The 13713-nt window shown below is 42.9% G+C and overlaps 1 protein-coding gene across 3 annotated transcripts in view; it reads left to right on the top strand.

Annotated features, from left to right (window-relative positions):
- VAV1 (vav guanine nucleotide exchange factor 1) overlaps positions 1-13713 on the top strand; it is a 97092-nt gene that overhangs the window by 47132 nt on the left and 36247 nt on the right. The window contains exons 3-7 of one of the 3 annotated variants that reach the window (XM_053289807.1): positions 1962-2020; positions 2785-2850; positions 6290-6398; positions 9931-10023; positions 11325-11393. In XM_053289807.1, the coding sequence (XP_053145782.1) occupies positions 1962-2020; positions 2785-2850; positions 6290-6398; positions 9931-10023; positions 11325-11393 (396 nt within the window). Of the gene's footprint in view, positions 1-1961; positions 2021-2784; positions 2851-6289; positions 6399-9927; positions 10024-11324; positions 11394-13713 lie in introns of all 3 variants that reach the window. The other 2 variants (XM_053289808.1, XM_053289806.1) reach the window with 2 other exon arrangements.

Below are 13713 nucleotides of genomic sequence, written 5' to 3'. Positions count from 1 at the left end.
TTCAGATCACCCCTCCCACCCACCACCCACTCCAATATTTACAAATGTGACATCTTGTAAGCAGCCTCATCAGAATGTTTAATGTTATAAAGGAACAATTGTACTTTGAGCAACTATTGATATAGTCAAGTAACAGCCAGGGCCTAACTTATAAACATATAAGTTTAACTTGAGTAATTCAATGGAAATGGGAACAAGGTTTTAGTAGGGAAATTCCACATAAGGCGAGGCAACAGATGGAACATCATGTACCTCCAAAATGTGTAATATTTAAAGTGGTATTTGACAAGTTGTTGTTGTTGTTATATATTTATATCCCACTGTTCCTCCAAGAAGCCCAGAGCGCTGTACATAGTTATGTTTATTATCCCAACAACCATGTGAGGAGGTTAGGCTGAAAGATACATGACTGGCCCAGAGTCACTCAGTGAGTTTCATGGCTGAATAGGGATTTAAACCCAGATCTTCTTGGTCCTAGTCCAATACTCTGATCACTAACCACTTTTTAAAAAATCTTATAGACTGGATGAAGCCAAATACTGGAGATGCAGTATTTCACCATCCAATTTTATTCAGAGATGGTTTGTCCCATGAACCCAGTAATTATTATTTTGTATAATTTAATATGGGAAGTGGGAAAATGCCCATAATTATGCCCATAAATTATGAGCAGCTAGACTGCATATAGTTGTTAAGTGGAAAAGAATCAATTCCCCTGAACTTAAAAGGCATTTAGAACGAATATGGCAAATTGCTTAGTGACAAAACCAACTAGTTTTATTGGGGTTAGAGAGGGATGTCGGTTGGATAAGTTAATAGAGAACTGGGACATATTTATACATTTCTAGAACAAAAAATTCAATAATCATGTCCATCCTTTTGAATTATTTAATATGTTGTAAAAGGTTAATTTTAAAATTAATTAAAAAAAAAATAGCCAGGAAGGTGACATTCACTACTAGGTGAGTCACCAAGTGGTGAGTCACAAGGTGGTGAATTCAGTACTTGGTGATTCACCAAAGGACATTAGTCCCTTTCCACTCTTTGCCCCAGGCTGTGATCTTCTTGGCCTGCTCTCCATGCCCTGTTTGGAGAATGGCAAAACCTAAATGGGTGGGGAGGTGGCCATCCCCATTTCCCACTTAAACACTGATTGTCAGGTAGATCTGTTTGATTAATCTGATGCTATATTGTACTGTGTTTGTTGAATTTACTGTTTTATAGATATTACTTAAATACCTGGAGCTGCCCTGATTCTATATGTATACATATAGAGAGCCAGCCTGGTGTAGTGATTAGCTGGACTAGGAACGGGGAGACCTGAGTTCAAATCCCCATTCAGCCATGATACTAGCTGGGTAACTCTGGGCCAGTCACTTCTCTCTCAGCCTAATCTACTTCACAGGGTTGTTGTGAGGATAAATTTAAGTATGTAATATACAGCTCTGGGCTCCTTGGAGGAAGAGCGGGATGTAAAATTAATAACAATAACAATAACAATAATTGAAACTATTAATTTCAAATTGAAATGGAAACAAATTGAAATTGAAAGGTTGTGGCAGAAAAAGACCAAAGTAATCCCAGTGGTAATTGGCACTCTAGGTGCAATTCCAAAACAACTTGAAGAGCACCTCAACAGCATAGGGGCCACAGAAATCACCATCAGCCAATTACAAAAAGCAACTTTACTGGGAACAGCCTATATTCTGCAACGATATCTATAATAACAGCAACAACACTGATAACAAAATCCAGCCATCCCAGGTCCTTGGGAAGGACTCGATGTCTTGATAAAACAAACCAGTCAATAACACCTGTCTGACTGTGTAAACAAGAAGTAATAATAATAATATTGTAAGTAAGTAAATAAAACTCCATGCCACTGACTGCAACAAAAAATACTGTATATTGCTTAATCTCTCTCTCTCTCTCTCTCCCCCCACCCCACCCCCTCCATGCAGGTGATTGATACCTTATCAATACTGTCATGGAAACAAATTGCCCAGAGCAAAGGGTTCATGTAAGTGCTGATGGCTTTCACCCATGGCGGACAGCAATGGGACATTTGCATATGACTATCATCTTTAGCTTTTCATTTGGGCTGGCATGCAGTGCCAGAGGCAAGCAGTTGCAGCACTATTCCCAGCTTTGTGGGTGTCATAGTTATAGGTGTGGGCACTTCATCATTCTCCTTCTCATGGAGCTTGTCTCTTTTGTTGTAGTTTCCTTAGACACCAACTTGCACTCTCCTCGCACCTATGATAGTACGCCAGGGAAGATTGGCGATAGTTGTCAAGGGCACCCTACTGTCCCACCAGAGAATGTAGCCTAACCTGCAGCAGAATATCAGAGCACACAGCTGTGCTTCGCTTAGGGTCTTCCTTCCTGCACTTTAAACCAGTGCAAATGCTCTTAGTATGACAGTGGATCATTACTTCCTCAGCCCCTTTCAGAATTCTCCTCTGTCCCTGGATGATCTCTACCTTCTTGAGATCTAGGTATCATTGCTGGTGTCTGTTGCTGTAATGTTGCTGGGAGGAAAAACAACTTATTCATATTTAATGGCGCAGCAGGGAAACGCTTGACTAACAAGCAAAGAGTTGCCAGTTCAAATCCCCACTGGTACTATACTGGGCAACAGCTACTGGCATGAAGGCACTGTCACAACATGGAGATAGTAACAGTTATCACAGTCAAGGCAAGTGATGGTTGAAAAGCTGGCCACCCAACCTTGGATCTACTAGGAGTGACTATGTGACTTTACATTGTTACGTTGCTTTACAGGCCATTCCCCACTGAGGACAGCATTGGTGATGATGACATATACAGTGGCTTATCGGATCAAATTGAGTAAGGAAAAAGCCCATTCTGGGAGAGGAGGGGAGGGGGCCAATGATTCATGCCTACGGTTGCCATTTTCTGATGGAAGGGGTCCTGTGTCTTGAACAGCTGTGTTGCAGCAGGAATCTAGCAGGTAATACTTTCCTAACACTGCAGGCTAGGGAAATTTTCACCTGCTAAAGTTCTGCTTCTTCACACAGTTATTTATTTATTTTTACGTTTATATCCTGCTCTTCCTCCAAGGAGCCCAGAATGGTATACATGGTAATGTTTCTCCTCACAACCACCCTGTGAGGTAGGTTAGGCTGAGAGATATGTGACTGGCCCAGAGTCACCCAGTGAGTTTCGTGGCTGAATGGGGATTTCAACTCAGGTCTTCCCAGTCCTAACCACTCTAACCACTACACCACACTGATTGTTAAAGGACAGGACCCCATCTGGGGGCAGGGGATCTTTTTGTCAGACCTTTTTATTCCAAGAAGGTAATGTGGATCTCTTCACTATCCAATCTATATAAAAGGAAAATAAGCAAGAAGATTAAAGCTTTTAAGGAATAGTGCCATCAGATGTTGAATCAGCTACAATCCAGTTCCTGTTGGCTTCTCTAGAAGTGTATGTTGGAAGAAAAATATTTTCAGATTGTATGGAGGTTCCTAACTGAGTGACATTCCATGACATCTTCCCAAAAAATCTGAAGAAATTTTGACCTACTGTAAGGCATAGAATGAGGTGAAAGGACATAGGGACTCTGAGCACATTTTGTAACAACAGAAATGATCTTAAGACATGGGTTTAAAGAGCCATTTCAATATCACTTTCCAGTGGTCAGGGGGAGCCTGCCTGCTAGACATTAGCTTCACTCCCCATGGACAGGGGTCCAGTCCTTCAAAGGTAACACTGAGGGATGGATCTTAAAATATATGGCCACCAGGGACGTCCCAATTGCTCAAGCCATCAAAGCAGTTGCTTGCAGCGACAATAGTTTTAGTGACACTGGCACTGATGAAGCAGCAAATGATGACAGAAGTGTGTGTGTGCTCTCAGTTTAACAGTTACACCTCAGCATCCTCCACAGCATTGCAAGAGACCCTGAGGGCATGCCTCTCAGATCAGAGTGCAACCACTTGCAGCAGTAAAAGGCCTTGGGCTCTCTTTTGTCCATAAAAAAGGAAGCAGTCTGAGAAGATGCAAACTCCATTTCCTGCTCTGCCTCAGATTCTTTTTGTGGGCTAAGGACAGATATATACAACCCTGTTTTTTCACACGGTGATTGCACTTATCACATAATAATCCTAGTTGTCTGTAGGGTTGTGTGTTTTGTTTGTTTTTCTGTCTTGTTTTTGGCCCGAATCCGAAACACCCCCGTTTTCTTTGTTCGAAATCAGCCAATCCAAAACACCCCAATTTTGTTCTTTGTTCGAAATTGCAAAATCTGAATCCGAAACGTTTTGGATTTTGAAAAATGGCCCTGGGGGAAAACTAGTGGGTGGGGGTGTTAGTGCCCAATGGGTGGAAACTAGCACCTAAATTTCAGAGGAATTGGGCAAAGGGCTGATTTTTGGTGAATTTTTGAAGTATAGACTTTTTCCCATAGGGAAGAATGGAGGTTTCAGCAAAAGTATAGCTTCATGTTGGGGGGGAGGGGTGGCCCAAAGCAGAGTAGGTGGGTGGTACTGCCCAGTGGGGGCAAGGAGCTGCCAGAATTATTTCAAAGGAATTGGGCAGAGGGCTGATTTTTAAAGATGTAATGGAGTTTGCGCATCTGTAAAGTTCTTCCTCATAGGGAATGATGGACCTCCATAATTCCTGCCCCATAACTGCACTTGGGGGGCACCAGGGTGGCCCAGAGCGAGTAGTGGTGTAGAGCACATAGGGTGCCAACCACCCCCATGGGTTGCTAAACTATGGGGTACTGGGTTCTGTTGTTTCTGAGATGTTTGAGTGTAGATTCAGATTCTCTGGTAGCATATGAGAGTGGATTCATGGTTTGTCATTGAAAATCTCATATGCTACCAGAGAATCTATACTCAGAACACCTCAGAAACAACATAACCCAGCACCCCATGGGTTAGCACCCTGTGTGCACTACACCACCACTCGCTCCCAGCTACCCCAGTGCCCCCCAGGTAGAGTTATGGGTCTTCTGAAACCTCCTTTATTCCGGGGGGGGGGACCCTTAAAGAAGTGTAAACGTCAACAATTCCTAAGAAATCAGCCCTTTGCCCTATTCCTTTGGAATCTGGGTTGTGGCAGGCACCCCTTGGAGCACTGCCACCCAACCCACTGTTTTGCCCCTCAGGCCCCCTTTCTGCCCTGAATCTGCTCCAAAGACATGTCAACTTCAGAAATTCTTTAAAAATCAGCCCTTTTCTCAATTCCTTTGGAATCTGGGTGGCAGCAGGCAACCATTGGGGCACTACCACCTGAACCACTCTTCTGCCCCCAAAGCCCCCTTTCTGCCCCAAATCCACCCCAAATAACATCAACATCACACATTAACAATAGCAGAGTTTTGGAAAAAATCAGGCAGATTTCCAAAGGTCATACACATTCACATCCCTCCCACCCAAAATGCAATTGATCTATACACAACAGTGTGAAACAACAACAATGAAATGCACACTGCCCCACTGGGCAATGAGGGTAAAATTTACCCTTTAATTTGCTTAAAAGGAATAAGGAGGCAATTGCCAGCAGATCAGCCCATGCTTTCGCTGGCCAATCTGCAAGCTGGAAGGGCTGGAAATTCAAACAGATGTCAAAACCCAAAATGGAGACTGAAGGAGAAAGACTTTTTGCGATTGCAAAATGGAGTTCCAAAACAGCTGAAACAACAAAACATTTTGTATCCGAAACAGGGACGTTTTGTTTTGGCTACAAAATTTTCTGTTTTGAGCATTGGGTGTTTTGTTTTGGCTACAAAACTTTTTGTATCCGAAACAAAACGCACATCCCTAGTTGTCTGTTGCTACTAGCACACAGTGCTTCAATAATAGACAGCCTGTCAACACACAGAGGCAAAAGTCCTTAATGCGAGGAAGAATTGCTTGGGGCAAATGCATCCCCATGTGGCTGTACCAGCTATGGATCATCCGAATCCACCTCCAGTCATTCAGTACCTGGACCCTCAGTATCTATGTCTGTCTGTAAAACGGGCATAGCATTTTTCCTTCTCTGTGCTCTGGTTACTGGGGACAACGGCAGTCTTCTGATCTCATTTTGTCCCTCTTGCCTCATCCTCTGCTGAGGACTCTTCCCATCCCCATATTACACCCAGTGACACAGGCAGCGGTTGTTTGGGACAGCAGCCCCAGGACTCCCTGCCTCTAAATGACAATCTCCATCAGGCCTCCTTGAAATTTGACTTCTTCGACTATTAGTAAGGAAAGGGTCTGACTTTCCTTGCCTCATGGGTTAAGTTTTTTCTTCCCCCTCCCTTTTCCATCAGTGACACCATGGAGGAGGATGATGACCTCTATGACTGTGTGGAGAATGAAGAGGCGGAAGGGGACGAGATCTACCAGGACCTGATGAGATCAGAGTCAAGCGTCATGCCGGTAAGTGTCCAGGGAAGTTTCCTCTGGTTCAGAATTACTCCTGCTGACTCCACTGATCACTGATTCCAGAAATGTGTCCAAAGACCAGACATTGCCTCATTTACCTATAAAGCACTTTTATTGAAGGAAGTTTTTTACAATCTTGTTTCATTGCACAACAATCCTGTAAGATGGTGCCTAGCAGATTTTAGACACTTTTGAAAGAATTATTAAATTATTTTTAAAATAGGTACATCAGTATTATCCCTGTTTTACAAATGGGTCCTTTGACTGGTGGCTGACATGATACGCAGTCTTCCGTTACTCTAACACTCTGCCCTGCTGCTGCTGCAGAATCCCAAAGTAGCATTGGGGCTACTCAGAATGAATACCATATTTACCCAAATATAAGAGAATGTAAAACAATGCCTTTAAAAATGGAGGTTAAATACAGGTTATACCTGTATTTACCCAAAAGAAAGATTTTGAATTCAAGATGACACCCCCACCCCATCCCCACCTCATATTTAACAGGAGATATCTGGGGAGAAACTTCATCTTGGATTTGGGTAAATATAGTAGTTGCACTGACAGCATTTCCACTGTTTTCTCCATTGCAACAAATGGAGAAAACAGCAGAGGTGCTGCTAATGCAACTGCTCCTCTGAGCAGCCCCGATGCAGCCATGGGACTCTGCAGCAGTCCCGGGGCGGAGTATTAGGGTGATAGAAGGCTGAGCACTATGTCAGCATGTGTTTAAATCCAGGTTTCACTGGACACATTCACCCTATTCAGACATTATATTGAACATTATATTGAACACTTGTACAATGAATGTTCATACGTTATGTTGAACAAAGGTATATTATATTTATTATTATTTATTAGTATTTATTATTTCTTGTTTACACAGTGAGACAGGTGTTATTGACTGGTTTGTTTTATCCAGACATCGAGTCCTTCCCAAGGACCTGGGATGGCTGAATTTTATTGTCAGTTTTTATAGATATCGTCGCAGAATATAGGCTGTTCCCAGTAAAGCTGCTTTTTTTAATTGGCTGATGGTGATTTCTGTGGCCCCTATGGTGTTGAGGTGCTCTTCAAGGTCTTTTGGAACTGCACCCAGGGTGCCAATTACCACTGGGATTATTTTGGTCTTTTTCTGCCACAGCCTTTCAATTTCAATTTGTAGATCTTTGTATTTGGTGATTTTTTCTATTTCTTTTTCTTCTATTCTGCTATCCCCTGGTATTGCTATGTCGATTATTTTGACTTGTTTTTCTTTCTTCTCGACTACAGTGATATCTGGTGTACTGTGTGGCAGATGTTTGTCTGTTTGTAGTCGGAAGTCCCATAATATTTTTACATCTTCATTTTCGACCACTTTTTCAATTTGATGGTCCCACCAATTTTTGGCTACAGGTAGCTTGTATTTTTTGCAGATGTTCCAGTGTATCATCCCTGCTACTTTGTCATGCCTTTGTTTGTAGTCAGTCTGTGTGATCTTTTTACAACAGCTGATTAGATGGTCCACTGTTTCATCTGCTTCTTTACAAAGGCGGCACTTGCTGTTTGTTGTTGACTTTTCTACTTTTGCTCTTATTGCATTTGTTCTTAGTGCCTGTTCTTGCGCAGCCAGTATTAAACCCTCTGTTTCTTTCTTCAAGTTGCCATCCTTAAGCCATTGCCAGGTCTTGGTGATGTCTGATTTTCCACTTATATTGTGCAAATATTGACCATGCAGGGGCTTATTTCTCCATTTTTCTGCTCGGTTCTTGACTTATTCTTTCTTGTAGGCCTGCTTTGTTTCATTGGTGTTGAATAATTTCTCGTTATTGACCATTTGAAGTGCATCTTCTTCACTGTCCTTGATATATTCTTCAAGGCCTCTTTTCTCCTCCTCTACTGTTTTATGGACTTGCAGCATTCCTCTTCCACCTGAGCTGCAAGGGAGGTAGAGCCTATAGACATCACTGCAGGGGTGCAGAGCATGATTGATGGTCATGATTTTCCTGGTCTTGCGATCTAGCGTCTCTAGCTCTGCCTGGGTCCAGTCTATTATTCCTGCAGTGTATCTGATAACAGGTATAGCCCAGATGTTTATGGCTTGTATGGTGTTCCCGCCATTGAGTTTGGACTTTAGGATTTTTCTAACTCTCCTGATGTATTCACTTCCCATTCTTCTTTTAACTTCAGTGTGTGCAATGTTATCAGCCTGGAGAATGCCCAAGTATTCGTAATGTTCTTTCTCTTCCAGGTTCTTGATATTGCTTCCATTGGGCAGTTCTATTCCTTCTGTTTTTCTTATTTTCCCTCTGTTCATTATTAATGCAGCACACTTGTCTAGTCCAAACTCCATTGCTATATCGCTACTGAATATACGGACAGTGTTTAGCAGTGATTCGATTTCTGACTGGGACTTTCCATACAACTTCAGATCGTCCATGTACAGCAGATGGTTGATTTTACTTGATGTTTTAGATGTTTGGTATCCGAGGCCTGTTTTGTTTAGTATTTGTGAAAGTGGGGTCATGGCGATTACAAACAACAGAGGGGATAGTGAGTCCCCTTGGAAAATGCCTCTTCTAATGCTAACCTGTCCAAGTGTCTCGCCATCGACTGTTAACTGTGTACTCCACATGCTCATTGCTTTAAAAAAAAAAATAAATATCTGAATGTTTTTGCTGACACCAGTTGTTTCTAAACATTTTATTATCCATGTGTGAGTCAATGAATCGAAGGCTTTCTTGTAGTCAATCTATGCAACACTTAGATTGGTTTTTCTTCTCTTGCAATTTTCTAAAACCATTTTGTCAATTTTGTGCCTCTGGTGTTTGGGCAATTTCCTTTCTGTTCAACTGGAAGCTGTTTGTTAGTTAATAAGTGTTGCATCACTTCATCTGCTATTATTCCAGTTAATAATTTGAACATGGTTGGCAGGCAGGTTATCGGTCTATAATTACTTGGTACTGCACTTTTCACTGGGTCTTTCATGATGAGATGAGTTTTCCCAGTTGTTAGCCATTGTTCAATATCACCTCCTTGCAAAATGTGATTGAACTGTTTTGATAGTTGTTTATGAAGGTTTGTTAGGTGTTTAAGCCAAAAGTTATGCAGTTCATCATCGCCTGGCCCAGTCCAATTTTTAATTTTCTTTGCTCTTTCACTTATTAATTCTGGTGTTATTATTAGATCTTGCATTTGTTGGTTACATTTTTCAACCTCTTTCATCCAGCCTGCTTTTTTATTATAATCTATTGGATTGTCATTATTATTATTATTATTATTATTATTATTATTATTATTACATTTATATCCCGCTCTTCCTCCAAGGAGTCCAGAGCGGTGTACTACATACTTGAGTATAGCCGTGCAATTTCTATGCCTTTGTGCACCATGCATTTGAGGGCCCTGTACCCAGGATCACTTTTTAAATGAACACAGGTATTTCATTTTGCACAAACACACGTACGAGTGTGCAGACAGCTGAATAGGGCTACTGGGGTTTTTTTTTGATAATGTGTTTTGTGCTATGTTGTATGTACTGCAGCAGAAGATGACTGAACTGGATAAGAGGAAATGCTGTTTGCAGGAGATCCAACAGACAGAGGAGAAATACACAAGCACGCTAGAATCCATTCACCAGGTATTTATGCCTGATGGTTTTCTTCACTCTCCTCCTGCTCAAACTCAGGCTGCTGAGCAGAATTTCTCTGCCACCTAGTCTAGAAAAGCAGACTAGTGGGTGGAGCTAGTTGTTATGGCAGGCACAAGCAGTATTATGAATCTGGTTCTCGCCCTTTTCTTTGTACCATCTAATGTAGGGATTCTCAACCTTGGGTCCCCAGATGTTGTTGGACTTCAACTCCCATAATCTCCAGCCCCAGTGGCCTTTGGTTGGGGTTTATGGGAGTTGAAGTCCAACAACATCTGGGGACCCAAGGTTGAGAACCCCTGATCTAGTGCATGGTGGGATGTTATCACACAGTGAGTTTCTCTCTCTACTGCAGCAGCAGCAGCCAGTGTTGTGGAGCAGAAACAGGGAAACTCATAGCATCATAACATCATGTTGCACTGTGAGTTGCACTTGGCATTATGAGGAACTGGGCAAGAATCAGGCTTGGGCCTACAGTTTTCAGCAGCAGACCCATGTCAGCAATAAATATAGTTCCATTCTTCGTTTGTAAGAACAAAAACCAAAAATGTAGTCTTGAGTCTTATAGACTAAGGGCAAGATCCCCACAGGGGCTTCCTCTACCCACAACTGAAAATGTAGTGGTAAATTGGACATGAAAAAAGTAGCACCTAGTGTGATATATGGCTTTTGCACATACCGTAGCCCCGTGGGCTACATGCGCAACAACCAGGATTCCCAACACCTACTATGAGAACAGGTGGGGAATCTCCCTGAGCTGTGCACAGATCCTGTGTGCTGAGTGAGGAATCTAGTACAACGTAAATCCCGGACACCAAGGTTAACATGCCCTCAGGCTCTAATTGGGTTTATTGTGGCATGAGGTTTCATGCAGATAATATTAATACAATGGCTCCTAAACCCGCTATCCTCTAGCCAGTAGTCACTATTATTTTCTAATCCAGAGATTGGGAACAGGTCCCCAGGCCAAAACATGCCTTTACCTCATTTTCCTCAGGTCCTCACTGAAACGCCCTCATGTGCCTTCATTTTGGTTTCGTCTTCATCTCAGCTTTTTAAAAATATAGCTGATACGGTTACTTTTGTGGGGGCAGGGGAGGGATAGGATTCCTGGAAGGTGGCATACATGACCATAGACTCCTCCTCCTGAGACTTTCCAGGTTCCTCTCTAGCATTAATGATGTTTCTCTATCATTGTGGAATTGTCCCTTGACGACCCGACCTTTTATCCACCTTGTTTTTTGAATTGTGCTCATTACTTGATCATTTCAACCAGCTTCTGCTCTTTCCAGCATTTTATGAAACCTCTGCAGGTGTTCTTGAGGCCTCAGGACCTGGAAACTATTTTTATTAATGCTGAGGTAAGATCTTCTATGTTGTCAAGCTACTTCGGGTTTGCAGTCCTGTGTTAGCTGTCTTAGAAGATATATTAAATACCCAGCATTTTTATTGTCCACTGTCAAAGAGTTAAAGTGCTGGTTTTAACCTTTAAAGCCCCTGCTTAGCAGGCTCAGTGCTAGCTTGGTAGAGGACTATGGAGTGCTAAGGAAGCAACATATAACACAGATGCATGTCCCAAATTTCTTAGCATCTCACAGAGGATGCTGGAGTACAACGCTAGGAAGCTGTTCTCACGTGCAGGCAAAACTGGGCTAACAAAGCCAAGGCCAGTCGGTCTTGCCCATGCGTGAGAACTGAAGGGATCGTGCCTGATCCCTGTGGCACCTCGGCAAACCAGTGGCATCTCGGCAAACCTGCCAAACCACCCACCCTCTTAAATGGGGTTAAGGGAGCTGGCTTATGGCTCATGGTGTGGCTCGTAATGCACTCATGTGGTGCATTATGGGAGTTCCAGGAAGTGGGCGATGTGTCCTGCCCCCCACCCTGACTCTCCACATTGCCAGAGAAGGCAGCTGCATGTCTGGGTGCATGATCTCCATAGGAACATAAGAACATAGGAAGCTGCCATATACTGAGTCAGACCATTGGTCTATCTAGCTCAGTATTGTCTTCACAGACTGGCAGCGGCTTCTCCAAGGTTGCAGGCAGGAATCTCTCTCAGCCCTATCTTGGAGAAGCCAGGGAGGGAACTTGGAACCTTCTGCTCTTCCCAGAGCAGCTCCATCCCCTGAGGGGAATATCTTGCAGTGCTCACACTTCTAGTCTCCCTTTCATATGCAACCAGGGTGGACCCTGCTTAGCTAAGGGGACAAGTCATGCTTGCTGCCACAAGACCGTGCCCATACTAGAAGCAATAGTCATCTGAGGGGAGGTAAGCTTTTCGAGGCTTCCTCCCCACTCTCCCTTAAGCCCTTTCTCTCCAATCATGATAAAGGACTCTAGGACTGTGCCCCCTTACATCCTCTGCATGAGATTCTGGGGCACACCCCTCAAAATATTCTGTGCCGCCACCATTTGGGCTATATCTCTTGTTGATATATCAGATGGGGGTGGGAGAGAGCACAATCAGTGGCTCTTGAGTAGTGCAGAAAAGGATGTGGAAAGGTCAAATGCTGACAGTGGTGAAGCAGATGGTGTGAAGCTAGAATAGTTCAGATACGACTGTTTTTTTAAAAAGCCGATCTTGTGGAGAGACCTGTCAGTAAAAAAAAGGAGATGGCCAGGGAAGGAAGCTGTTGCATAAATGGAGAGGAAATGATGGCAGGCTCAGAAATGAGAGTGGGAGATCAACAGCTGGCTTTTTCAAAGTTGAAATGTCATTACTCTTGGGGCCCATCATGAGCCATAAGCCTAGAATGTGTACTTTTTCTGTTGTAAACAGCATGAGGGGCCCAATCCAAATTGAAACCATGGTGGGGGTAGGAGGCTTTAGTTCTACCTCCTCACAATTGTCCCACCTGTGCAAGAAAAAAGCTACCCTTGGTTGCAATGGAAGCTTCTTTTGTTTGTTTAAATAGCACATGTTAAGTGGTACATCTCAGATTGGGACCACAGTAGGAGGCAGGATTAGACTCCTCCCCCCGGCCCCACTCCCACCATGATCCCGATTTGGATTGTGCCCCTCACCATGCCATTTATAGCATTAAAAGATAGCACTCTAGGGTTAATATGATCAGTGTCACAAGTTCTTTGCTCCTTGGTTGTTACAAGCAAGATGCTTTTTGCTACCTGGTATTCAGAGTGTGACTGGGGATCCTGAGAATATCAGATTTTAGTTGGGGGTGTGTGTGGGGGGGAAGTCATCTAGTTTTCATAGTTATGAAGAAATGATTGGGAATGTATGTTTGGAAAAGGCTAAAAAGTGACTAGGCTTGTGTGTGTACAAAAGTCTGTTTGTTCAGCTAAGACATTTCATAACAATTTTTTTCACAAATATAAATCCACAAACAACATAGTCATTAAAAGCAATACAAACAATATCTGTATATGAATCTGTATATTTGTGTAAAATAAAGCGATACTTCCCCATGACCTATAGATACCAATTTTTGCACACACAATCCTGCCTCTGAAATTAATTGAATGCACTGCCTTTTACCACGGAATATGCTCAGTTAAAGCAGTTCATGCAGACCAAATTACAGTCTTCTTCATGAGAGGGCCAGGCTACTGGGGAGGACCATGCGGCCTTCAAATTAAAATGCCTCAAAACTGCTATGAAGCAGATTTGCTCTTCAGACACTTCAAGGCATAGAGGCATGTGTGCAAAACCTCTTGGTA

This window comes from Hemicordylus capensis, chromosome 2 (genome assembly GCF_027244095.1).
Source record: "Hemicordylus capensis ecotype Gifberg chromosome 2, rHemCap1.1.pri, whole genome shotgun sequence".
Lineage (NCBI taxonomy): Eukaryota > Metazoa > Chordata > Lepidosauria > Squamata > Cordylidae > Hemicordylus > Hemicordylus capensis.
The sequence above is the reverse complement of the archived record's forward strand: the minus strand, read 5'-3'. Positions and strand labels throughout refer to the sequence as shown.